Below are 26942 nucleotides of genomic sequence, written 5' to 3'. Positions count from 1 at the left end.
CACTACTACACACCCTGGGCTAGTGGACACACACATGCTACATAAATATACTCACAATCACATAATAAAGGGTTTCATACGTTGCCGTATTCTTTACTAAAGATTCTCGACCACACCAAATCAACTAGTCTACAGTATTGATCCCGATCCACAAGCACAAACCTCGGCTTGGAATAGAAGCCCAGAGTAGACCAAAGAAGACTAGCTAGCAGAAGTTTCCTATGCACCTTTGGCTGCCAGCTGCTGGATTAACCTGATCAATAGTAATATTGTGTGCATCTCTTGGAGTTGGTCCGCAACAACGATAACATGCTTTAACGAGTTTTACCAACTTGTTCCCCAACCATACCAAGAAGCGGCATGAGTGAAGCACCAAAACAAATGCGAATACACCTGTCCAACCAATCGACAGTCCATCAAACATATCCGAAGGGAGCTTATATTTAGACCATATTTCTGGGGCAACTAAAGTAATTGTCAACGCATAAGCTTCAACCAAACATATAATTGTGATGTACACAGTGAATAGCAACAGCCATGTTAAAAGCTTGTTGTGCCTCGGGAATCCACTCATGGCTAGCACAAGAGTGCTCAATGATGCTATTTACACTATGGTGTTAAGAACCAAGTATTTAGCAAAAGTGTCGCCGTCATTATTGTCCAGAATGGCATGTCCCGCAATGTGCTCATCCGAAATAAGATTTGAATTGCCTGAGGAAGGAGAAGGGGCAGGCGAAGCAGCATATTGCCTTCTCTTTGTGTCTTGCCAAAAACCCCCAGGCGGACTTAAAATGGATTGATAAGCCATGGTTGCAGTTAGGGTGGCTGCCGTTATTAAATGACCGCGTACCTGTTGTTGGCATAAAAGATGTATTTACATATATTTTGGGTCATCATAACTTAAAAAAGTGGGTTCCCATAACTCATTATCCATAAAAGATGTATTTACATATATTTTGGGTCATCATAACTTAAAAAAATGGGTTCCCATAACTCATTATCCGACCCATGCATTATCCGACCCATGCACTGACTAATTCGGATTCAATTCCACTATCCACAAATGAATTGTCCAATTATAACCAAGGACTAAACCCGTATAGAATTGGCCAACAAAGAAAATAATAGTACCTGGTTGGGAGTTAAATATCAGACCAAAGGTTAAAGGTCCCCCTAGTTGCTTTGTGACTACAAGACTGTGACGTCTCAGCACAATATTGCTCATCATATACACTCATTTAGGCCCAAAAAAGGATCAAAACCATTTTATTTGTTTGTCTCATCATTCTTAAGTTTATCTCAGAAATCAGGCTAGCGGTTAATATTTTATGACAGTGTGTTTCGGTCGGTCATGTTTATACTGATGTCTGGAGGTGTGATTTTCTATGTACACGACAAACTCGATGAGCCGAAGAAGATAAACGATTAGAATCACTTTTCGAGATTGAGATTGGGCCCATATGAAGGGCACAACATGACAAATTTGGTGATTCGCTAACTCTGGAGTTTGCTTGAAACATTAGTTAATAATTTGATGGATAGAATGTGTAGCTGTGATTTTGAATTTTTTAGCATCTACTGCGCACTAGGCGAAATGCCTACTCAAAACACCAAATTTTATTTTGGCTAGGCACAAAATACATCCCCACCCCCAGCAGCTTAAGCAAAATAGCTATTCAAATCGAAAAACCTCCTTCTGATCCAAAAAAAATCCAAAAATTTGTTCTCTATATCTGAAATACTTTTGCGCCTCCTTCGCCAAGCCCATCACCATTTATCATAAGAATGGGGTGAGTGCTACAGTGACTTGCTTGCAGCTTGGTGTGGCGAGTCACCAAGCAAAAGCGAATTTGTTGAGGAGCATGGCGAGGCAGCTAGGAGTCGGTTTTGGGATGTTTGGCCCCACAAAAGTTACGGAAGCTGGTGGAGCTGTGATTTATAGTTATGCATAAGTACGAGTGTATTTGAATTTCCGTTTGACCGAAAAAAAATATTTATGAGTGTATTTCTATCAAATTGTGACAACTCATCACAGAGAGAGAGAGAGAGAGAGAGAGGGGGTGTGTGGATATCTAAATGTACCTCTTGGAGCCAGGCAGGGTCGACCTTGATATACTTGGTCCAAAACCTAGAAATGCATCCAATTAATAGAACTCCAGCTTTACAACAACGTTGAGGAGGAGGATTATTGGGAGGTGATTCAGGGTTGGGATCCGGCTCACTGCAAATGGATCTACGAACATCAACTTGTGAAAGAAACTCTCGAATTTCCATGGTTTTTAGGTCTCTGTTAGGACAGTGCTGCACAACATCCAAAGCTGTAGAACCATTCTTGTTCTTGACGTTGGCGTGGTCTTTGACACTCTTTTTTCCCAACAAGTATTCTATGGTCTGCAAATACAAAGTGCCATTAATGTTTGAAAATAACGCCACAAAATTAAGAACAAAAAATGAAAAGCAATTAGAGCTTGAGAAAATTCTGACTAGCTTTTCCTTTTCAGTTGTTTTCAAGCCGAGCAAGATAAAGATAAGCAACTAATTCCCAGCAAATTTTCAACAACTCAAGCGGTCGGCCTATGGCACACGAAACAAGGACAGTCAAAGACTCCAGAAAAGCACACTCGTCCTAGCATTCTAATAGTGGATTTGTTTTTGGAAGTCAAAGAGTCTTGGAGCTACCCAGAAAAAAATGTTTTCCTATGCGCGTTTCCTGTTTCGAGTGTATCCGGCTCAATTTTCACTGGCAAGGTTCAAACACAATAAGTGATAGCACGTGGGTAGAAGTTGAACCCTAGACCAAAAGGCTCTTACTGCACCTGGGTTTTTATTATTAGATGCCACGGCACCAAGTCTAAGAGATCAGTTTCTCTCTTTCTTGTGTTTTTTGTTACAAATGTTTAAATGGGGACAAAGGGATGAAAAATAACAGTTTGTAGTGGTGCAGGACTCAATTTGTTTAAGAACATTCAACTTATTTTAGGTATAGTTGTTGGTATCGATGAGATTTAAAATATGAACTTTTCCGTTATCAAAGAAGATCCGAGAATGACTCACAAATGGACAAACTTAAGAGTCTGGTCCTTCTTCGTAGTCATAGTAGTGAGAGTAACTAGCTATGTGTATACACAGAAACTCACATCCTTTGGTTTGAGGGCTGCAGCAAGATGCAAGATGGTGTTGCCATCATCGTCTCCAGCGTTTAGGAGAAACTCCATGTTGTTGCTGTGCAAATATTGCACCAGTGTCTTGAAGGCCTCTAGCCTGTTATATTTGACACATAAGTGCAGAACAGTCTCCCCTCTGCCTAGTTTCTCATGAATCGACTCCGATTTAGTTCGAAGTAGTTCTAATATGACCTCAACTCGCCCTTTCATGACTGCCAAGTGGAGAGGGATTCTACCTGTTGGAATAAATGTTTTCAGAACTCTCATATTTGATCAATTCGGGAGTATTTTATTTTGGGCTACAGGTAGAATGGTAGTGGATTAGTAAGTTAAATTACTATTAGGATATCGATGCTGCGTACACAATCAGTTTGAACCCAAAACCTGCATGACCTTCAGCTACATGTTCTGGTGTTATTAATTGCAAAAGCTGGATGATATATTTGTTGTAACTAATAGTTAGATGTCTACAACAATTCAATCTGTACAAATTTTGGGTGCTTCATTTACGACCATCCTGTAATGATTATTTCTCTGTGTTTGAGAGTTAGTAGCCTAATTTGGCCTTGCAGATGATGAGACAAGTGATGAAAGTTAAACAATTATGTTATGTACTCTCTCTTGTTTTTATGGATGACAATTGAGACAGTTTCTTTTTCACTGATAGACTCAAACACTAGAGGCAAGGATGGAATTAGGGAGGGGCCAGTAGGGGTGGTCGCCCCTACAAAAAGAAAAAAAAAACTTTACTTATTATATTTAAAATAAAAATTTTCTATGAAAGTTTAGAGGCTCGCCCCCCTCTCTGCCTAAAAATCTCCATGGCATACCAGACCTCTCTCCCTCTTTCTTGGCACAAGAATCCCACGTCGTCAAAACTTTGAAGGCAGTTTCGAGAAAATAAGAACATAAGAGGAGATTTTATGAACTCTAAGTAATCTTGGTGAAATCTAAATTGTAACTATGAAATGAGTAAACACTAGACTCCGCAACACGATGGGGGATGAACTTTAGCAAGTTTCTAAATCACTTACATGGAGAGGGATAATGCAAAAAGGTTTGATGCCGATTCTATCATCGATATTTTTAATGATATGAAAGAGCGGAATGCAATTGAAGATGCCTCGTTTTACTAGATAAGCTGAGGTAAGTCGTTAATACTTTTGCAATATATATCAACTTCCGTGATGGCACTGTTGATAATGATCATCATTTTTGTTGTCAGTAGTAATCTTAGTTTTATTACTTTGGATTTTTGTGTTCCATTGTTTGGGAGGGGGGATATTAACATGCTGATAGAACTTCCCAGGAAGTAGCTCCGGCCTTACGTAGGCAATGTATAATCAATTTCTTTTATATGCTTGCTGCTTTATCTTTTTTAATATTGTTTGATTTTCTATCTTGAAGGTATGGTGCAAAGGTCTTCGCTACAGCAGGCATCCCGCATAGGCACAACACGTTTAAGAGTGCCACGACACAACACATGCACAGCATGAGCACGAAAAAAGCACGGGCAAGACACAACATAATTAAAAATTTAAACATATAAATAATTAATCACAAAAGTAGATGTAAGCTACATGTACACTCTTTGTCCTATAATTGATGTGTCACAATGTTGATGATTACAAATAAAAAAGTATTACATTCATTTTTAAATTTGCAATTGATTGTCAATTGATAGTTGAGTATGAGTTAACTTAGTTAAAATGTACTCAAACTATAGTGATGCAACTCTTACCTATTTACATTCATTGTATTACGAAATTGCAATTTTCCAAAATGTTTTGTATTTTTTCAATTTAATTATTTTATTTTAGTATTTTTATGCAGAATTGGTCGCATATTTTATTTAAATTCTTTTGGGAGCATAATTTATGAAAAGCATAATTAAGTATGGAGTAGTCATGTTGCTATTTTTTACATTTTTGAGTTTTAATGTATTCACGTTGTTATGCACGTTTCTTTTCTTTCTTCCTTTTTGTCTTGTGCGCATACATGGTTGCCCCTGTGTAGTGAAATTCCTAGCTCCGTCCCTGACTAGAGGAGAGTTGCTATAAGCTAGCATCAGGTTAATTAGATTCGGGAGTCGCTATTGTCTGCTAGAATCTTCGCGTGGGAAGGAATGACGAATTTCAAATTCTTTTCTTTTTTCTTAAAAAAAAAGAGAGATATATAAACTGTAAACAATTCTAAAGCAAAAAAGCAGTATACCATCCTGATCACGAGCAATGCAAACGTCAGTGTTCACCCGTAACAACTCTTGTACAATCTCAACGTGGCCCTCAGCGGAAGCTAAGTGGAGGGGCGAACACCGTAGCGAGTCTAACTCAGTGGCAAGTTTTGGTTTCCGAGCTACAAGGGCTTTCGTGAAGTCCAAATGACCGCGCAACGCTGCTACGTGCAAGGGGGTGTCATCGGAGAAGCATGTTAGTGAGCTAACTCGGTCGAGAATGAGTTGATCTTTCTCAATCAATGCGTCTAATGCTGGGACACTCCCACTCAAACAAGCTTCATAGAGCCTTCTCCCCATGTCTTCTCTCTCGTTCATATCGAAATATTTATGCTTTCTTTTATGAGAGAAAAAAGGAGAATTTTACTACTATATAACTCGAAGAATGATAGTACAAGATGTTAATCAAAATGGAACCGGTACAAAATCTTCTTATAGAAAACATTGATACTACAAGTCAAGCATTTCTGTGAAGGAGATTTCAATTTGCATGTCAACCACAAAAAGGAGAGGCCTATAAAAGTCTTTAGCCGTCGTAGAAGAACTGTGGGTTTGCGAAAATGACAAGAAATTTCACCTTGTAGTTGTAGACCTCCAAAATCGACGTCTCTGGTGACTTGAGTGTGCAGAAAGGGGAAGCAATTAAAAGAGGGAAGGGATGATTAAACGAAAAGTGATACGCGCACAACCGTTGTGTTGGTTGTGCACGTAATTCTGACCGTGCAGATGTATTTGGACGGTCTAGATTTAAAAAAAAAAAACTCATCCAAGGAAAGTTGAAGAGTTTGAGTGAATCCTGATTATAGATTGGTTGTGTGTTGTGTTTTACACAACCGTTGTGTGTGCTTAGAGAGAACCAATTGATTGGTCAAGGTTTTCGGATGGAGTTTTGGTCATTCTACATTTTCATTTAATAAAATTCACGTTTTCACTTTGTTTCAAAGTTCAATGGGTGTAAGTAAAAATTGAAGTGTAAACTGGGCATCTTTGCCAAAAAAGAAAAAAAAATGTTTTTTTTTTGCCTGTTTTCAACACACTAGGATGGCAACAGGGAGGGGCAGGGTATATCACTGTCCCCCTCCTTGATTTCCGAAAATTTACAGCAAACCAAAAAATTCAGATAAGAAAAAGATTATACAAACATTAATCAGTGGTAAGTTTAGTCCAACTCTCTAACTTGGCTATTACAAATAGAGAGGGGAAAAAAAAAAGTGTAATGATTGGGACACAACATTCAAAAAAAAAAATTTTTGATTGGGGCATAAATACATCCAATGTTGTCGTTTGTGTGTAAGTCAGATGTATCTCATGTGGTCTCGTGCATCATACGGCTTAAAAATATGAGTCAATAGCATAGATAAAAAAAAATACTACCATTGTCTCAAAATTATTTGTACGATTCACAAAACAAAGACTTGAAAATAATACATTTTTTCAAGAAAAAATTCTAAACATTTTCATTAATTAAAAAAACTCATTAACAATCTAGTAAGTTGGTTAAATATTGAGTACCGGAAAACAATAGAGTAATTAATTTGCCTCATTGTGTACATTTATTCCACCTCAACTATCAAATCCATGTATGTCCACACTATAAGGAAACAAATCAAACTTTGGGAGTACTCTTCAAGGTCTGCAATTTGATTTCTCACCGGGTGAGTACCCTGAAGTAAGTGGAGAGCCATGACTGGTGTGACCGCACTAGCTCCCTAGGAGGTTTGGGTTGCGCAGTCGGGTACATTTAGTGGTCTGGCTGTAGGGTTATTTCTTCGTTACCAAAAAAGAAAATAAAGGAAACAAATCATACTCCATATTAATAGAGATTATGCCCAAAAGGAAGGGAGGAATAAACCGCCACAAGATGAAGTGATTCTCAAAATCTGTTGCCTAGTGGGGTACTCCTGCAAAAAAAACACGAGGCTACCTTCCAAACGAATATCTAATTATTTTTGGACGCGGGTGGGGACAGCAGCGTGCTGCTATCTCAATTTTGGGGCCCACCCCGGTCTCGCTCCAATGATCTGAATTGTTCACTTTGTAGAGCTCGTCGAGTAGAACAACTTTGCAAAAAATCAGCTTAATTGGATATCATTAAATACCTGATCGAAGCCCATATAACTCTCAGTCCATGGGTTACAATGGATTTGATCCAATATTTCGGATCCATTCTTTTTAAGATAAAAAGGTTCCGATCAGGCACTTAATAATATCCAATTCAGCTAATTTTTTTCATAATTGTTCTACTCGACGAGCTCTACAAAGTAAACGATTCTGATTATCGGAGCGAGACCGAGATGGGCCCCAAAATGAGGCACAGCATCATGCTGCTGTCCCCTTGGGATAGCAGCCCCCCTCCCTCCATTTTGGCGGGGGTATTTATAACTTCATGCTTCCATCAAATACCTCGGCTGCAAACAAAGTTCATTGTTCCTCCCTCATACTAACAGGTTACATTACATGATATCGTTCTTAAAATTTGGAAACTCTGGGGTTAGCTGTCATACCTGGTCCGTCAAAGCACCAAAAATTTCATTGAGGAGCAACACAAGCAAATTGGCTGAATGTGGCTCGTATCCATCGCCTAGTAGTATAGTTCATGATCCAAAAAAACAAGAGACATCCATTAGAGAATCAGATGTAAAACGCAGCAGTTACGACATTTTAAACGGGTAAAAAAAAAAAAATTTCAACACCCATGCTTTGTCGGGAATCATTTAAAGGTTATGAAAGATATGGTTAATAACCATTATATATCTATTTCACATTGCTTAAGATTTTGCAATTGTGAATGTGTTCACACCCATTTTTGGCCAAAAATTAGAAAATGAATTTATTTGTTATAAGGTGGCCTTGAATGCTAATCTTTGGCCTTGAAAAGCTTTACAACCGGTTGCCACGGAATAAGACAGATCTGGAGACCATTGACTAGATGGAGTTTGCAAAGGGTTGGGTCAAGTTAACGCCTAAAATTTCTTTATCACAAGCCCAAGCCCAAGATTGGCCAAAGACTTGGGCCAATCCACTAGGCCCGAGCATTTTATCCAAGCCTGGTCCAGTTCTTGGAAATGATAAGACCTTCAAATAGGTCCAAATCAATTAAAACCTAGCCTTCTCTCCAAGCTGTAGACACCCCATTCTGGACTGTCCAGATAACGTTATTTGTCGATCTTTTATTTCCCCAATGATGATTTTTAGTCAAAAACAGTTTAAGGACAGAGGTGTGGTTGAGCTTTGAGTGTCCCTAACCTCTCTCAAACCCCTTTCAAACCCTTCAAACTAGAGCCAAACAGCCCCAACAAAACCCAACTGGCATACGCCAGTGTCCTGGAGGCGTACGCCAGTTATCTGCCACGTGTCAGTCATCGACCAGTGGCCCAGCTTTTACCGACGCACGCCAGTTAATAGTGGCGCACGCCAGTCAAACCCAGTCAAATCAACTTTATTCAGCCACTTGGGCGGGACTTTTGTGCCACCCTGACGTCGGCCACAGCGTCCCTAATGATTACTCTCGGCAGAGACGTTCCCTCTCTCCTACACCCCCCATCAAGCCAAGTCCCATGCATTTAATGCATGGAAGGCTCCTTTCCTCTTCCAACCAGCCAAACAAGGCCTTGGTCCCAGACTGATCTCAGTCTCTCTCCCCTATAAATACCCCCCTTGCATTCATTTGCAAGGGGTTAGCATCATCAAGAAGCAAAGCTCCCCTCTCCTCTCTTCTTGCTTTTTCTTCTTCTTCCATTGAAAGAGAAAAGAAAGAAGCCCATTTCCATATACCCCCACTGATATCCAGTCACCATACAACATCCATCTTCAACCTTTAGGCTCTAAACCACCTTCAAATCTCAACACCCAAAAGGTATACCACCTTTGCATTCCTTTCTGTTTTCGGCCCCTGAGGGGAACCAGCAAGGCCCAGGCTAGTAAACAATACTAGTCCTGGCCTTGAACTGATAAAGTACAACAATCATATGCGACGATACTTGGCGCACACCAGTTTCTATATGTCGTACGCCAGTCATGGCAGTACGAGCACAACTGGCGTGGGGATCATGGATCGTCATTCTTTTGTTCTATCTTTCTGTCAATCACCCTTGCATGCTAAACAACCAGTTTACTGTCTTCTGTATGTTGAGAACTGTTTAGATGTAGTAGTTATTGCTTATTCCTTGTCTATTTAGAAGGCCTCTGGGATCCTTCTGGTCATGTTCCAGAGCCCAGATGATGTAAAAGCCAAGCACTGGATTAGGGTCAAACGTGCGTACGGCAGTCCATAACTGGCGTACGGCATTTGTCCCGCGACCCAGTGGCTGGCCCTTGCATTTTAGTGTGATTCTGGCCTGCTGCATGTCCCCACTCTGTTTAGGGGGTTTCTTGTCTATTTTCATGGCTTCAAGCCATCTCATCTGTCTGTAAATACATATATCCTGCTTATTTAACTGCATGATTTGTCCTGGGTGTGCGCTGGTCCTTTTCCAGAGCCCAGAGGGTTGCAAACAAAGACTGTGAAACCAGATAAGTGGAGTACGCCAGTCGTTCTGTGGCGTGCGCAAGTCCAACCAACATGCAGTGGCTCGACCAGTGCATGTTGGTAGAACTTGCTCATGCCCCTGCGGGGCAGCGTACTGCAATTTGTCCAGTTTGCTCAGTGCTTGTTCTCAATCTATATTTATTATTGCAATCAAGCCATCCATAAACATTTTGTCACAAAAATCACAACTTGTTATAGTTTTAATCCCCATTAACTGTTCCCCCGCCCTAACTGGCTAAAAAATGATCAAATGAGAGAAAAATGCAAATGTTTTATAAAATGCCCGAGTAGAGACTAATCTCCGGATTGGGCGAGAGGGGTGCCATAAAACCCTTCCTCTCTCGTAACCTGGCTCCCGAACCTCAGATATCGAAGGTGACGACGGACCGGTCTACGCCTTTTCAAAGTCAAATAAACGTGGCAAACATTTTCGAGTTCGGTTCCTTGGGTGTCTTCACCGCTAAAACCCGAGTGGCGACTCTGAATCGAGGCGTTTCGCCGCGCTTTTCCAAACACAAAAAGGGCCGCACCCAGTTTCCCGAAGCGAAATTTCCGGGGCGCGTGCCCACACAAGCCTAGGCTCACAAGGCTTACAAAGGATGGAGGCCTATGATTCACCTCAAGTTCAGGCCTAATTGATAGATGGGCCTACTCCTTTAAAAAAATGTCGCATATGGCCTTTAATTAGCAGGAAAAGGCCTTAAGCTGCTCACAAGCAGCTTAAAGGCCTAGAATGTTCTTGCTGGGTAGGTCTGGACAAGCTGCTCACAAGCAGCTCAAAGGCCTATAATGTTCTTACTAAGTAGGTCTGGACAAGCTGCTCACAAGCAGCTTAAGGTCTGGTTGGCCACCATCCTTCAACATGAAGCAAGGCCAAAGACAGGTGGCGTACATGCAGCCCTTGGAGCTGCTGGCAAATGACTCATGCAGACCTAAGCAAGATGCTCACAAGCAGCTCACCCAAGTCAGGTTGATCCTTTGTTTCTTGATTCTTCTTCCATAAGAAATCAAGCTTAGAGAAATTAAGGGCCCACAATAGATGTAGGGACCAATATAATAGTGGGAAGGCCTGGAGAAGTCTCGGTAGCTTGAGTGTTGAAGCAGCTCAAAAGGCCTGGATGCTAAAGGAGCCGAAATTCCTTTTGCCTTTTTGCAAAGTTTTATGCAAGAAATAAGGATTTTTTAGGCCTTGGCCGTTTTCTTAGAGTGAAGAGCACGTTTTGGTCAAGGAACAACCTCTCATTGGAGCATTTTGAAGTAGCTCAAGAGGGTCACATGGCAACCATGCATTGAAGCATTTGAAGCAGCTGAAGGCCTGAAGCTCCTGCCTATAAATTACAGTTTTGAAGGCCTTGGCAAAGGTCCACGACCATCAAGCCCACGACTTACCCAATTTATCTTTCAATTGTCTTTACTTTCCCGTTCAATCTAGCACGGACTAGATTTTATTTCATTTCATTTCCTTGTACCCAAACTTTGTTAAACCGATTAATAAAGTTTGTTTTCATTCCTTCATTACCTTTCAGTCCTTTCCTTTTCTTTTATCCATTTTCTAACAACGGTTAGGAAATATTTAAGTCCTTATCCAGCAAAGGCGAACAACGAACCATCACGAGGCTTTACCCTTTGGGCCTAGCACAATCACTCGAAAGGAGTCAGATTTTGAGGCTTCCAGGCCTTGAAAATAACTTGGACAGCAGACCTGTCCTGGCACGCCCGCATTTTTAGCCGATTTGGTTTGACACTTTTTGTGGAGAAACAGAATGTAAAAGTTACTAAGAGACCGTTCAAATTAAAGATCTTTGAAGTGTCTCGGGATCACTATGCTCTTTCGCATCCATCCTATTAAATTAATCAAGCTACCATGGTTTACGGGGGAGAAATATTCATTTGCCAATATGTTTTTGCTGTCGTTTGATAACATTCATTCTGATTTCCAAGTTCCAACTATCAGAGTTCGCAGGTGCAGTAAAGGAACAGTGATAATTAAGTCAAATATGTCCATCAAAATTTATCAACTTCCCTGTGCATGTACAAAAAGTTTACAGCCAGAATACGTACACAAGGACAACATGATAAAAGAAAAATTGGAATGCAAGCCAATGCCAATGTGCTATAAATAAAAAGTGATTATTCAAATCAGAACTCACCGAGACATGGTTATGTTCTGAGAACGATTCTGAATCTGTCTGCCGTATATATCCATATCTACAATGGTGAAGCCAGCACCTCCAAACAAGGCTGACAAAAATTCTTCAGAGAAGTAAAAAGCGCTCTGAAGTGTAAATGGTCAACCGTCAAACCGGCTATACAAAGTATTCAAGAAGAACAACAATGCCTTTTGGATATGGAGTACTTACAGTACCATCTCCTCGAATATAGAAGTTCTCACTAATCATCTGATTCCTCTTATCCAACTCTACCTACAAGTTTGGTCAGAAGATTTACACAACAAGAGAACAAGGAGGCCAAATCAAGATAACTCAATAAAGAAGTAAATCAAGGACAAGAACTGCCATAAGTGAAAACAAAAAAGAAAAAAGTGATATCAAGAGAATCTATGTATAGCAAGGCTATGCCCCAGTGTTAATGTAGCTTCTTGCTTTATTGATTAAATGAATTAGCTTCTTGCTCCATTGATTAGTACAAGTTAGTTTTTCTTCTTTCATTTTAAGAGGCATCAGTAAAGACACCACGAACAAACTGTAACACCCAAGGTACACAAGGAAAAACGCCCACAAAATGCAACAACAAACACCGGTCCTGAATCTATCATTTGATTTCAGATGTCGAATACAAAAGTGGCTCTCATTTTTATTGCCCATGCTGAGACATAGCCACGCGTATCTGAAGTCCAACTCATCCAGCGGAAAAAATAAAAAATTACGTGTAGTAGTGGAAAAGAATTTCTGAGTGCAAGAATTCTATCACTATCTAGTAGAGTCCAGGAAAAGTGTTGGAAACAAGCATAAATAAGCTGTAATAGGTATAGATTTTGGACACTGACTTGAGCATAATCTCCTATTGCATAATCTCGCAAAAGAATGTGACCATCTGGCTGCAAATTGAGAACACCATAATATGTCATTGTAGCAATTTTCAAAAAAAAAAAAAAAAAAGAGCATGAAAAAGTGGCTATGTCAAGCAACACAAAGCGATAGCTACCTTTAATACTTTCTTGACATTCTGCAGTATCAAGTGCATCTTCTTTGGACAAACTGCAGACAACATAAAAATCTGCTTAACGTGTTAGGTGTTTCATAAAAAGCAGTGATGGCATTCTCTATGAACCAAGGACAAAACAAGAACTCCCCAACACGACAGGAAAAACTATGTTTGAACCAGAACTATAGAAACAACCATAAACAAGAAGAAGATGATCATGTACTGATGTACTTCCCCCTTATCTGTTTCCAGACCGCAAGTAAGCAATTACTTATAGCCCACACTTACCAAGGTAACAACATCAATAGAAGAAGGCATCATTGTGTCACAGAGATCATCAGTCACAACATCACAAAGAAAAGCATTGACTTGGTCTTCATTGAAATTCACATTTGACTGCAATCAGTGGAACAACAGAAGTTATTTAAACACTGATCATCGAGTTCATAGAGAAGGGGATTTCTTTGAAGTGGAATACTGATCATGAACATGATTAAAGGATTGCAGGCAATAGAAATAAGTGGGACTCAAACAATTACGAAGATACAAGGGATGTTGTGGCTACTTGATGAAGATCTAAGTTGAATTGGCAATGTTGAGAAGATAGATCTAAGGTCAACAATTGACTCGCATAGGAGCATACCATTTATTATTTACTAAAAGTTATTAACCATATTAACAAAAAACACAATGCAGTCAACTGAAATTTAGATCTTCAAAACTACTCAGATAGAGGAAAACAGGGGAAAAGGGCAGTAATTACCAGTAACTGTAACACAGGGAGACACATTTTTCTATCCCTACAGACAATATATGGAAGTTATACTTCGGATTAATCTGCATAACCATGAGTTAACTCACAAGCATCATTACAGAAAGTTTGCTTCAAAAAGTAGTAAGAAAATAAGAATTTAAAGAGGAAAACATAAACAATATATACTTTTCTGAACACAAAGAGACAGTTTGGCATTTTACAGTCAACATTAAACCTCTTGTAGATTTTAAGATAAAAAAAAGAAAGGAGATACACAATTATGCATATGCAGGAGGGTGCACGCGCGTGCACAATCACAAACACTGACACACCCCCGCATTTACTCACACACGAGAGAGAGAGAGAGAGAGAGAGAGAGAGAGAGAGAGAGGAGAGAGAGAGAGAGACCTTAACAAGGACAATCGCGTGGGGCGAGAAGTCACAGGCGTGAACAAATAGTTTAGGATATTTAGCAACCAGGGGAAATACAGTATTGCCTGCTCCACAACCAACCTGCCACTAGAAAACATTATATTACCGGCAATAACAGAGGTATGGTAATGCAGAGTAATTTCCCTTACAATCTTTTTATTGCTCTAAGAAGCTTCTACCGAAATCACATATCACAAAAGACAAAAAGATTTTATAAACATCGATGAGCAAGACACATGACCTATCCTGCTGTAAGCCTGTAACGACTAAATTAACCAAAATAGAATCCCTATGAACTTGTTAATCTACTATTAGCAAGACACATTGTAAGGATAGCTCTGTGCAATCCAGACTTTGCAAGCTCAGACCAGCTGCTTCAGTATACTATATTTGGAAAGAGCGTATGGAAGGATCTTTCAACAGGTTGGGCATGACTCCACTTCTGTGGTGAGGTTGATTTTGGAGGAGGTCAAAGGCCAGTATGAGTCCCTGGAGACATGTGAGCAGATCTGCTATTAACCTTGGACTGATTCTAAAGCCTAGTTTTAGCTCTTTTTTCTTTGTGTCTGGTTTTCTACTACAGCTAGGGAGTGTCCTAGTGTAGTGAGGTGTTCTTCTCTCAAGGATTCCACCTTGCAGTTTTGGGCTTGGTCCCGTCAATAAAATATCTTGTTCCAAAAACAAAAAAAAAATTGTTCAATGATTTAAGCTTATGGGCACAGCTGATACAAACCAAATATATCAAATCACGTAGCCACAAATTAAAGAATAGAACTACACCCAATCCCACGCAGCAGTTAGCACCGCTGTAAATTTTCACCGATGGCCTTCCGAATAATGAATCAGTGATATCAACAATGTTACATCGCTCCTGTTTGAGATTATATCGAGGCTCGAACGTATATAATAGCATATAATAGAACATAAAGATATTAGATATCTAGTTGTAGTCGGAGAAACGAACCTCCAAAACGACCTTCCCATTCGAAGATGCGGAACTATCATCGGAGAAGTATTTCCCCCAATCCTTATCCAAGTAATGCCGGTCCTTGAAGAACTACAACAAACCAGCAGCAATTACACACACATTTACACTCCCTCGACATAAATAACTCCTCCTTGTGCATTTACATATTCTACATATAGATTGGGAATCCATGGGAGTTTAATAACTGAATCATTGGTAACTGGTAATAAAGCTGAGGGGTGAGGAATTCGACCTTGTTTTGGTGGCGCTTGTAGAACTTGTCCCAGTATTTGTTAGTGCCGCCGTCAAACCCTCGAGGTCCCCGCACGGCCGGCGGTGGAAAGCAGTGTCGCCGGCGAACGGCGGTGAAGGAGCTGGCGAACGGTGACGGTGAGACTGGAATGGCGGCTAAACGGGGTCCTCTCATCTCGCTCCTATGCAAGTAGAGTTTCGATCGGTACAGTCCTGAGAATAAATAAATAAATAAATATGATTTTGTATCTCTATTGGATTAAATGATTTTGTTTTATGAGAGAATAAGATTGCCGTTAAAAAAAAAAGATAAAGTGACAAAATCAATTATACATCTTCTAAATTAAGTTCAATAAAAAATTATACAAGCATAATTAATACTTTTACGATTTAAGAGGTAAGGAGAGTGATTGTTTCAAATTTTTCATGCAAACTACATAGACTGTAATTTAAGAAAATCTGAAAAAAAATTATCTTGTTGAACCCTCATGATTTTGCTATTTGAAATTGACTTGTGCTCATATTTTTTTGTCTCATCAAATACATATTTACTACTACTAGTTCTTACTACTTCAAAAAATAAAGAAAAAATACGAACCAAACTAAAAAAATTGAGTAAAACAAAAATAATCTAAAAAATCCATGGATTATATTTTTTTTTAGTGAATTTTTAAAAAAAAATTATCGTAACTTTTTTCTTTTAGATTCCATGATCATTGATTCAAAAAATACACAAAATAATAAAAGACTAAATTTTAAATAAAGACAAAATAATAATCCAAAAAGATTGATAAGCCGAACCACTCCAAAATATTGCAATTACCCCGAACATTTCTCCCTCTACACAGTCGGCAACAATCATTCGATGGAATTTAATTTTGTTCACCCTACCAACATTGTTTGCATCGTTTACCTCCTCCATCAACTCGGCCAATAGCATCCCTTCCCTGCTCGCATCCATTCAAGTCTGTCTTTGTTTTTCTTTTGTTCAATGTAGTTTTTTGTTTCCTTTTCTCCACAGTATCCTACTTTTAAGTTATGTATTGATTCTAAGTTCTGATTTTATGGGTGAATGATTTTTTTTTTTCAAGGTGTTCTGATTCTAAGCCATCAAGGGCATTGCAGTGACCACCGCATGAGCATCGGATCGAAGGCAATTCTGCCCAATTCATTCTCTTTATAGTATAATAATCTGTAAGCTTGGGTGTTTGGATTTTTTGAGTTCTAAACTGATTATTGGGATCGATGGAACTTATTCAAAGTAGACTATTATGCATACATTCACTCTAAAGTAATCTTGCATCCTTTTTAAGAAGTACGGGAACTAAATCAAATTGACCAACACACAACAAACCGAACATTATTCATTAATAACCATACAACAAACACAAGGCACCCACAACCGTAAACAAAATACACAAAGACGGCTCTTGCTTCTTTCATGCTACTCCATATAGTCCATGCCAATAGGCAAGTAGCTAGACACGCACAAATTACATAAATTCACACACTCACATGAATAAAGGGCCATATCTCACGCACACACATCATACGTAGTACTCTTTACTAAAGATTGTCGACTACTCCAGATCCACTGCTCTGCGACAATTGTCCCGGCCCACAAGCACAAATCCTCCGCTCGGAATGGAATCCCAGAGTACTCCAACGACGTGCTAGCTAACAGAAGTTTCCAATGCACTTATGGCTGCGGGTTGTATTATCACGAGCATCGCTATTACTGACCTGATCACCATCAATACTATTTGTAGCTTGTGGTTCGTAGCATGTACGACATTCTCGAAACTTTTTCAACTTGTTCCCAAGCTGTTTAGACCTTTTTCGCAGCCATAAGAAGAAGTTGCCTGCGAGAAGCACCAGAACGATTCCGCATATACCCATCCAACTATACAACATTCCATTGAATATCTCCAGAGGCAACTTGAAATAATTCCACACTTCTGGGAAAACTATTAAGACAGCCATCACATAAGCTCCGGCCATACATGAAAGTGACATATACACAGTTAATATCAACATCCATATCAAAAACTTGTTGTGGAGTCCGCTCAAGGCCAACATAATAGTGCTCAATGATGATGTTAACACTGCGGTGTTAACAAGTAAGTATGCAGCATAAAGTTCGCTGTGATAACTGTCCATGACAGCTTGTCCAGCAGTTACGCCTTTACGGGATTCTTGCCAGAAACCACCAGGCGGACTTAGAATAGCTTGGTAAGCCATGGTTGCCGTTAGAGTGGCTGCCGTTATTAAATGGCCGCGTACCTGTTGACATGGAAGACATATTTATATATGATTTCCGGTCATGATTATTTGAAAAGCTAGTTTTTCTATTGATTTTTTTTTTTAATTCGAATTACAACCCAAGTATTCCATTGTCCGCTAATGAAGGGTCCAATGAAAACTAGGTGACCCCATTTTGAGCGCAAAAAAATTGACCAAACCTTGTAATTTTTTTGTCTTATCATAGTTTATCGCGTACATAAAAAATACACTGATTGAATATATGTAGTCACATGCTTCAAACATATTTGTCTTGAAGTACTTCATTCCCAAAAATCATGCTAGCCATTAATTTATTTCAAGACATGCATTGTAATTTGTTCATCCTAATACATACCGATGTCAGATATGGCAAAAAATGGCAAACTCGACAAGTCGAAAAAAATAACCGATTTGAATCACTTTTGGGCGGGGCTCAGGATGGGGCCCTTATGAGGGGCACAATAGGCTGAATCCAACGACTATCGATCACCCCACTAGCTCTAAAGTTGCTTGAAAAAGTAGTTAATGTACGTTGGATTGAACGAGTCTGTAGGAGTGATTTGTATCAAATTGTGGCTCAGAAAGAGAGGGAGAGAGAGACTGTGTGTGTGTGTGAAACATCCAATAGTACCTCTCGGAGCCAGTCACTCCCAACCAAGAAATACTTATTCCAAAACAGATGCAGACTATGCAGTTTAGATGGAGGAGTGGATTGACGAACACCAGCTTGTGCAAGAAACTTTCTTATTTCCATGGTTTTTTCGCCTCTGTTAGGAGTGTCCTCCACAACATCCAAAGCTGTAGAACCATTTTGGTTCTTGACATTAGCTTCGTCTTTGACACTCTTTAATTCCAACAAGAATTTTATGGTCTGCACATCCAAAGCCCATTAATGTTGGAAGTTAGTAATACCACAAAATTAAGAACAAAAATTAAAAACAATTAAAGCTTGAGAAAAATTCGGACTAGCTTTTCCTTCCCAAGTTTTTTTTTTTTTTTAACTACTCCATAACCGGCTTGATGTCCACTGGCAGAGGTCCAACACAAGAATTGTTTGTACGTGGGTAGACTTTTGGTTGTCATGTGATTACTATTGCGCCAAGTGTGAGAGTTCAGTTTCTCTCTTTCTTTCCTTTTTTGGTTAGAACTGTTCAAAGGAGGTAAAGGGATGAAAAGTTGCAGCTTGTAGCAATGCCATAGCACTCAATTTGCTAAAAACATTGAACTTGAATAATATTTGACATAGTTGATGGTCTTGACAAGATTATGAACTGTTTTGTTATCAAAGTGGACCAGACAGACCCACAAATGGTCAAACTGATGGATCCTTATTTTTAGTCATATTAGTGTGGGTAACTACACAAATACTTACATCAATTTGTTTGAGGGCTGCAGCAAGATGCAATACTGTGTTTCCATCATCGTCTCTAGAGTTGAGGAGATTATCCATGTGGTTCCTCTCTAAATATGTCACCACTGTCTTCAAAGCCTCTAGCTTGTTATATTTGACACACAAGTGCAGAACAATCTCCCCTTTGCCTAATTTCTCATGAATTGAATTTGGTTCGGCCCGAAGCAGTTCCTCTATGACCTCAACTCGTCCTTTCATGGCCGCCAAGTGGAGAGGAATTCTACCTGTTAGATATGTTTGATCAGAGCCTTGATAAAGATATATGAGTCAACAGAATATACATATTGCAACATTATTTTATGTACGCACTATTATCTTTTATGGATGATTCAGATTGGGACAGATCAGGTTAATTAGATTTTGGAGTTGCTGCTATCTGCTAGAATCTTGACGAGGAAAGCAACGATGACATTGTTTTCTTTGTTGAAAAAAAGAAGAAGAGAGCTATAAGCAAACTGTAAAGGAAAAAAATACTACCATCTTGATCACGAGCAAAGCAAAGGTCTTTGTTCACTCTTAACAACACTTGTACAATCTCGACATAGCCCTCAGTGGAAGCTAAGTGGAGGGGCGAACACCGTAGCAAGTCTAACTCGGTGGCAAGTTTTGGTTTCCGAGCTAGAAGGGCTTTCGTGAAGTCCAAATGACCGCGTAATACTGCTACATGCAATGGGGTGTCGTTGGAGAAGCGCGTTAGTGAGCTAACTCGGTCAAGAATGAGTGGATCTTTTTCGATCAATGCGTCTAATGCTGAGACACTCCCGCTTAAACAGGCTTCATATAGCCTTCTCCCCATGTCTTCTCTCTCGTTCATAGCGAAATATTTAAGCTGTTCTTTATTAAGGAAAAAAGGAAGAAGAGAATTTTGCTAACTCGAAGAATGATACAAGAAGTCAATGAGGAGTAAGGGAAATGAAAAACTGCAATGAAACCCAAAGGGCATACAAGACCTTCTTATAGGCAAAGCCAACCAAAAGAAAACATTGGTAAGTTTTAAAGGAGATTCCAATAGTCTACCCCACTAAAACTGGAGAAAATATGTCTTTAGTTTTTTTGGTTCGATCAACATAGGGAATTATGGAGAAATTATTCTTTGCTCTTGGAGCAATGACAAGTTTTTTTTTTTATAACCGGATGTCCGGGCCAGCTTGCGTGCACCTCAACTAATTCTGGAGCCCTAAAAGTAACCACCGGGCATAACTTTCAGTGATCTCAAGGTTTGGAATGTTTAGTCTTCGTAGAAATGGAACCTGTGACCTTGTGACCTCATGTAAGAACAATGACAAATTGTGCTCCACGTACGTGTATTGTGATTGGTAAATATATAGGTAGAACGTACCCATAACTTTTGTGTCAATAAATTAGGAAACAAAGATAAGCGCAGTGTGTTGTGCTTTGTGCTCCAACAGCACTGCATAACCTGTCGGAAATGAGTCCAAAAACATGTGTGCATATGAAGTTACAAAAGCATCTGACCCAGACAACCAGTCTTCAGCAACAAACTGAGTGAACTGATCAATTATGCACACCTCGAAGGAGAGCCTTCGAGGATTATTTTTTTTTAACCAATCTTCCTCCAACTTAAAAACGAGCTCATTAGAGGTCTCACGTTGATGATACTCGTTCCGTCCCAAACTGTTAGACCTTTTATATAATATAAATATTGTTTGAGAGATTTTAATTAATTCTATTAAACAAAATAGATGGTATATCTTAGCCGTTTGTTTTGTAGCCCTGATGCATAAATCATTCATCCAAAAATCAAATTGTTAGACAATCGATCGTAGACATATAAACCAATCATATTTGTTTTTAGAGAAAAATGAATCCATGGTGTATATTTTGGACGCGGCTTCTCTGTGGTCCAACTACAAAGAGTCCATGCAGTTGTATCACAGCCGTTCCTTTTTGCATTCAACGGTCCAAATTTTATTTTTTTAAATCTCGACTGTTAAAAATACCATCCAACGATTGTGAACACTCCAACCGCACCTCTGCAGACAAGTCTTGTGCTATATTTTAACCATCTATTATTCTTAAGAAAAACAATATGATTCTATCAGACAAAACAAACTTCAACCTTAAAACAAAATAGTAATAATCACACAAAAATGGTAAAAGTATATCTAGTGATTTTCGCACTCCCCTTTTGTCCATATTCACTACTTTTTTCGTCCATTTTCACATGAGTTTATGGAACTGCCCTTCATGAGTAAAGAACCTAATTACAATGCAAGGATATAACTTTAGAATTTCACCAAAAAAAAAAAGACAACAAGAATTGGATGAACGGGGAGTACCACAATCATTTTCCTAAAATTACTCTTTTTGTCCCAATTTTTTGGTCCTATTTAGCACTTTTTACTGTCCAAATTACATCGGAATAATGAGGGGTGGTATTCTCTATGCAATTGCGATTAATTGGCCCCATCTGTTATAGGAAAAATTAGTTGGTGGTCACGTCGCATAGTGCCCCAAAACTCTTACCTCCACACATTTTCGTAAACCCTAGTAAATGTACGAGATAGAAAACAATGTTGGACGCCACACGGCAGTGCCCTACGCCATCAAATAGTACTACTCGTGATCTCCGAGTAGGAATAATTCTTTTGTCGATCATCACGCAGGAATAATTCATGAAACTTGTGCAGCGGCCAAGGTAAAAGAGAAAAGCAGTAAAGCAATCAAACCCCACCAAACAAACACATGATAAAGAGTGATTCTTTTTAGTATAAAATATTTGGTCTTGACTCTCTCCAGTGGCGTAGTGGTATAGCCAAGGAATATGCATATCACCATGGCGTTATAGAAACAAATTGTTGTTGACGATGCGACAGTGATTTGCGTCTTGATTGTTACATACATGAGGACAGCCAATGGAGAGTTTTTAGGTTTTTGAATACTCTTTTATTCGCCCATGCACCTAAACAATGGATGAACATTACTCATGACTGTCGGTAAACATTACTCACTTTTTCAGCAAATTCACGTCGGATTTCTACTTCGATGATTAGAAACATAGATTTTGTGGGACTTATTTTTGTGGAACCATTCAAGCAAGTCATTCTGATTTTGATAAGTATTTAATCAAATAACATGTGTTTTGCTTTATGTTAGGCCCGGAGTGCTCCCATGGATTTGATTACATAATGTCATTCTCTGCAACCGCTCTAAAAACAGACTTGCGGGTGCGATGTCGAATGCCATAAAAGACTTAATTGAAGCCTTCACTAATACCAATTGATTTTAGGAGAGATGGTGAAAAAACGGTCCAACACTTTAGTTTTTTTGAGGTAAAACTACCAATTCCAAAGGTGGGGAACTTGTAAGTTAAAGAAACTTTTTGAAATAGAGGAGGTCAATATAGCGGAAAGGATTAACGTTCTGGAGATGTTTTCTTGGAGGACGATGATGATTTATAGGATGGTGCTTCTCTTTCTCTAGAATTTTAATTTCGAGGTTTTGCAGGTTTTTGGTTAGTTCTTTTGGGTATCGATTTGTTCTTTTGGCTTTTGTTTGTTTTGGTTGAAGTTTTTTTGGATTGTTTTTGCGGGTGTTCAAATTTTTACTTGAATAACAAACTCTACAAATTTTGGCTTTTTGTTATTCAACAAGGGGAGAAGAATAAGGAACCAAATAATTTTGTATGAATTAAATTGAAACTATCCAGCATTTCATACTAATAAATACTTTGCCTTAAATTTGGCGAGTGTTTCTTTTGATTGCACTGAAATTAAAGTGTTTGATCAGGGATTATAATCTACTCCAATGAAGTGTTTGATTCAAGAAATTATTCTGGAGATTACGTCAATAACGACATATTGATTCCAGAGTGGAATAAGAGAAACTAAATTTGTAAGCTTCCAAACAGAAATTTGCGTACTCATAAATTTATAAGTCTGAAATTTATTTCATTTTTTTTATTTTTCGTAACTTTTTATTTAGATTTTCGTTGTAATTTTTGGAGTTAATTGTTCGTCTCATCGAAATGAATCAGAAAAGTATAAAAATATGGACGGATAAAAAAATTCAAATAAGACGGCACTTTAGACAAAAAAAAAAAAAGCTATTTGATACTTTTTTCGTTTTTAGTGAACTTTTTTGCTTTTGGTCATAATTTTGTACTTTTTATATTGCTCTCGTCGAGACGAATGATTAATCTAAAAAATATCACAAAAATCTAACAAAATTTTCAAAATAAACAAATAAAACACACAAAATGAAGAAATAAGTTAAGTTTATTAGAACTCACCATAAATCGAGAATAATAAAAAAAAAGGAATTAAACCGGTTCATCACCCAATTAACCTTTCCCCTTGTTTCTTCACTCAAACCGGTCCGCCACAGAGTCGGCGTTGTGACACGAGCCCCACGGTCCCACCTTGATTTCTCTCCACGTAGCGTATTATCGGAGGGAACCTCTCCAGAAATCTCAGCTTCTGTTTCTCTCTCTCTAGAATAAAGAATCTTGAGAGATCGCACCACCCAAAACCCTAACCCTAGGAAAAACCGAAACAGGCCATGGCGTTCAACAGCTCCAAAGACGAAACCGACCAAACTCGCCGACTCTACAACCCTTACCAGGACCTCCAAGTCCCGATCCAAACCCTATACAAGCTCCCAACCTCCCCCGAATTCCTCTTCCAAGAGGAAGCCGTCGCCCAACGCCGCTCCTGGGGCGAAAACCTAACCTACTACACCGGCATCACCTACCTCGGCGGCGCCACCGTCGGCGCCGCCAAGGGCTTAGTCGACGGCGTCAGGGCGGTCGAGCCCGGCGACACGATGAAGCTGAAGGTGAATAGGATTTTAAACGGGTCGGGACATGCGGGTAGGAAGTTTGGGAACCGGGCCGGGGTGATTGGGCTGATGTTCGCCGGGTTGGAGAGCGGGATGGTGGCGTTGAGGGACACGGACGACGTGGTGAACAGCGTGGTGGCGGGGCTGGGGACGGGGGCGCTGTACAAGGCGGCGTCGGGGCCGAGGTCGGCGGCCGTGGCGGGGGCGATTGGAGGGATGGTGGTTGGGCTGGCGGTGACGGGGAAGCAGGTGTTGAAGAGATACGTGCCGATCTGATGAGGATAGGCCTTGTTTCTTTGGCTTGTGCAAGCGCTATGGTGGTAAAACTGTTTATTGTTGTTCCCAAATTTTGATCTGCTAAAAAGTGTGTTTTGATGGTTTAGTAATTTAGAGGCACGGTGGATTCGTGCTCCTACTGCATATTTATTCATTTCATCATGTATCGCAGTAGTACTTTGTCAGTGATGTGGTGATGAATAATTTGAATTGTCTTTTATATGGAACTTATTGTTTCAAATGGACCTGTGTTAAATTCAGCTGGGAAATTTGTGTCTTGAATTGATGGTCAAGTGTTTTCAAATTGGGATACTATGGTGTATAGTTGTCAAGGGCGAAAGGCGCACCGAGGCCCAAAGTTCTATTGGGCCTGAGGCGAGAGGCGCAAGGTGCGCCTTTTTGAAGAGAGGCACACCTATGTAAAAAAATAATTATTTCTGAAAATAATTGTGTTATGTGCGTTTTCTTGAAAAAAGCGCGCTTTTTTGGAAGAAATCACACTTTTTTTTATCAATTTGAAAGAAGTGCTTTTTTTTGCGCTTGGTCGCCTTTGACAACTATGGTATGGTGTATTGTTATTGTTATTTTCATTTTCATATCGTATCAAGATACATTAAAGCTAGTATCGAGATACATTAAAGCTAGTATACAACTAAAAGTTAGTTATGCCTAAGTACAAGCTAGAAATCTATCACATTGAGGCTTTCTAGCGCCTTGGTCAATGAAAGAGAAGAAGAGTGACAGGAGTCATTCTCTAATTCATGCTAAACATGATTGAAACATGTTATCTCTTCTATTCGGCCCTAATGAATTGGCTTTTGGTTTTGTGTAGATGGTTAGAATGTCGCCATAATTATCAAACGATTTAGAATGCATTTGGGGTTCCGCTTCTTAAAATATTGTATGAACAAGTATTTGCGGGATACATTCCGTATCAGGATACGCGATTATATTGTTGGATACTTTATCCTATCATAGTATTTCTATATAAAAACGATATGGGGTGGGACCGTGGGATACGTGTCATTTTTGGAAAGAGACGATACGGGGTGGGATACGGGTCAACTTTATCCTACTCTTGTTGTGTGCAGTTGCATCAGAAAAGTCATGGATTTTGAAGTGATAGTGCTAGTCTGCTGTGAGCTTGTTGGTTTGTTGTGGGATTTTTTTCCCAACCTTTTGTCATAGGGCAACATTGCTACTTATGCTGGCTTAAGTTCAATACTGCTATTATAACACGGCTACTTAGGCTGGCTTAAGTTCGATACTGCTATTATAACTTATCAGATGACATTTGGTGATGAAAGTTACCATCTCTCTGATGACCAAAAGCTGCCACTTTGTGGTAGAGGTTATTGTAGTGATGTTCATTGCCATTGAATACTCAAGCAATTTTTGTTGGTATCTCTGGAAACCAGTGTTCTAAAACTCGGAAATACTCGGCGAGTACTCGGTACTCTGTGCCTAGCCAAGTAGAGTTAGGGCTACTCGGTGGAATTACTCGGCCAGCCGATTACTCGGCATTACTCGGCGAGTACCCGGCGAGTACCGATTACTCGGTAAAACGAGATTACTCGGAAGTGGGGAGAAAATCAAAAAAAAACTGAAATATGGGGTAAAATACATAATATGTTAAATTTGAAGGGTCGTTAGTGTAATTTCAGTATAGTTTTATACTTACCCTGATCGAGTGAACACACCAATCAAGCTGCTGCTGCTGTTCCTCTTCTTCTTCGAGGAATAATTGAATACTAATTTCGTACTTCGTTTTATTTGGTTTGAACGTTGAACTTTGTAATTGACTATTAATTTCGTATCTGGTTTCATTTGGTTTGAACGTTAAGCTTTGCAATGGACTAGTAATTTTGTACTTAGTTTCATTTGGTTTGAACTATGAACATTGAACTTCTCATTATGCATTATGAATATCATTTGGGGAACATATAAAAAAAATTCAAAGTAATTTCTACTCGCCGAGTAATCACCGAGTAATTGCCAAGTACTCGGCCTACAAGGTACAAGGTGGCCGGCCGAGCGAGTACCGAGTACCGAGTTTTAGAACATTGCTGGAAACCACCGAGGCAAGAAGCAACGGTGTGAAAATTGAAAATAGATGGTTTCTTAACATGGAAGGCTCCATAAGAACACATGAACAACTCTTAAACCCACCACCTGCCCCATCCATCTCCCAGGAAAAGTGGTAAAGGTCGTTCAATTTGAATATCCTAGGTAAGTCCGTGCCTCAATGATTTGAGCTGAAGTTCTGTTGATAAGCTCGAGAGAAGTGTAGAAATTCTGAGCTTTTAAAACGGAAGGAGTTTATTCACTTCCAATTAGCTGAAGATGATGTGAAAGGTGGTTTGATGCTACGGAAGGTAGCACTGAGACTTTCCAGAGACCTAATTGTTCCATGCTTTGCGGCCACAATCTTGGAGTTCATTTTTTCCAACACTGACGTGGATAACATTTGTCTTCTATTACTCGTGTTATTAGTGTAGGGGAGGAGCAAGATGGTGTAGCAGGGAAAGGTTGATAGGTGGTTCTGACAGCTATATATTAGAATCTGGATAATCAATCTGTATAAAGGACTCATTTTCGGATACTGTTTATGGCACTGGGTGTATGAGACTACCTTTATGGGGCTTGGTGTATGGGATGTTGGACAAACAATTATTAG

General features: G+C 39.4%; 4 protein-coding genes across 13 annotated transcripts; 1 reads left to right on the top strand and 3 right to left on the bottom strand.

The window, feature by feature from the left end:
- Positions 1 to 496: 496 nt before the first annotated feature.
- Positions 497 to 5715, bottom strand: LOC131310165 (ankyrin repeat-containing protein BDA1-like). Its single transcript, XM_058337037.1, has 4 exons — positions 5379 to 5715; positions 3138 to 3400; positions 2083 to 2391; positions 497 to 850 (listed from the first exon to the last, which is right to left on the bottom strand). The coding sequence occupies exons 1-4, from the start codon at positions 5713 to 5715 to the stop codon at positions 605 to 607; spliced, it is 1155 nt and encodes a 384-aa protein (XP_058193020.1). The 3' UTR covers positions 497 to 604.
- On the bottom strand, positions 5619 to 15710 carry LOC131310166 (uncharacterized). Of its 10 annotated transcripts, none has more exons than XM_058337040.1 (10): positions 15497 to 15710; positions 15241 to 15333; positions 14253 to 14363; positions 13379 to 13486; positions 13091 to 13162; positions 12933 to 12983; positions 12286 to 12348; positions 12076 to 12200; positions 7902 to 7978; positions 5619 to 5734 (listed from the first exon to the last, which is right to left on the bottom strand). In XM_058337040.1, exons 1-9 carry the CDS (start codon positions 15668 to 15670, stop codon positions 7927 to 7929), a joined length of 849 nt encoding a protein of 282 aa, XP_058193023.1. In that variant the 5' UTR covers positions 15671 to 15710; the 3' UTR covers positions 5619 to 5734; positions 7902 to 7926. The 10 variants fall into 10 exon arrangements, 9 of the variants coding, with proteins under 9 accessions (XP_058193023.1, XP_058193022.1, XP_058193021.1 ...); XR_009195138.1 differs by lacking the exon at positions 5619 to 5734 and adding an exon at positions 6732 to 7164 and having other exon boundaries at positions 12076 to 12133; XM_058337039.1 differs by lacking the exon at positions 5619 to 5734 and adding an exon at positions 6732 to 7164.
- Positions 15711 to 16829: 1119 nt separating this feature from the next.
- Positions 16830 to 20116, bottom strand: LOC131311241 (ankyrin repeat-containing protein BDA1-like). The gene is made up of 4 exons (XM_058338603.1): positions 19667 to 20116; positions 19151 to 19413; positions 18410 to 18649; positions 16830 to 17778 (listed from the first exon to the last, which is right to left on the bottom strand). The coding sequence occupies exons 1-4, from the start codon at positions 20001 to 20003 to the stop codon at positions 17173 to 17175; spliced, it is 1446 nt and encodes a 481-aa protein (XP_058194586.1). The 5' UTR covers positions 20004 to 20116; the 3' UTR covers positions 16830 to 17172.
- A 3489-nt stretch (positions 20117 to 23605) lies between these two features.
- On the top strand, positions 23606 to 24547 carry LOC131311022 (mitochondrial import inner membrane translocase subunit TIM23-2-like). Its single transcript, XM_058338335.1, has one exon. It carries the CDS (start codon positions 23711 to 23713, stop codon positions 24263 to 24265), a length of 555 nt encoding a protein of 184 aa, XP_058194318.1. The 5' UTR covers positions 23606 to 23710; the 3' UTR covers positions 24266 to 24547.
- Positions 24548 to 26942: the final 2395 nt, after the last annotated feature.

This window comes from Rhododendron vialii, chromosome 12a (assembly GCF_030253575.1).
Source record: "Rhododendron vialii isolate Sample 1 chromosome 12a, ASM3025357v1".
NCBI classification, from domain to species: domain Eukaryota; kingdom Viridiplantae; phylum Streptophyta; class Magnoliopsida; order Ericales; family Ericaceae; genus Rhododendron; species Rhododendron vialii.
This window is presented reverse-complemented; position numbering and strand designations above follow the sequence as displayed.

Bases quoted from the DNA above. Each gene is read 5' to 3' on its own strand.
- LOC131311241 (XM_058338603.1), bottom strand. From the start codon at position 20,003: ATGAACGAGAGAGAAGACATGGGGAGAAGGCTATATGAAGCCTGTTTA. The intron at 18,650-19,150 runs GTAAGTATTTGT...TTGGATGTGCAG, and splicing joins CAGCCCTCAAACAAATTGAT to ACCATAAAATTCTTGTTGGA. The intron at 17,779-18,409 runs GTACTATTGGAT...CCATGTCAACAG, and splicing joins GGAGTGACTGGCTCCGAGAG to GTACGCGGCCATTTAATAAC.
- LOC131310166 (XM_058337040.1), bottom strand. From the start codon at position 15,670: ATGAGAGGACCCCGTTTAGCCGCCATTCCAGTCTCACCGTCACCGTTC. The intron at 13,487-14,252 runs GTCTCTCTCTCT...CACTGATTGCAG, and splicing joins ACGCGATTGTCCTTGTTAAG to TCAAATGTGAATTTCAATGA. The intron at 12,201-12,285 runs GTAAGTACTCCA...TTTACACTTCAG, and splicing joins ATATTCGAGGAGATGGTACT to AGCGCTTTTTACTTCTCTGA.
- LOC131311022 (XM_058338335.1), top strand. From the start codon at position 23,711: ATGGCGTTCAACAGCTCCAAAGACGAAACCGACCAAACTCGCCGACTC.
- LOC131310165 (XM_058337037.1), bottom strand. From the start codon at position 5,715: ATGAACGAGAGAGAAGACATGGGGAGAAGGCTCTATGAAGCTTGTTTG. The intron at 2,392-3,137 runs GTGAGTTTCTGT...TTGTATTTGCAG, and splicing joins CAGCCCTCAAACCAAAGGAT to ACCATAGAATACTTGTTGGG. The intron at 851-2,082 runs GTACATTTAGAT...TGCCAACAACAG, and splicing joins ACCCTGCCTGGCTCCAAGAG to GTACGCGGTCATTTAATAAC.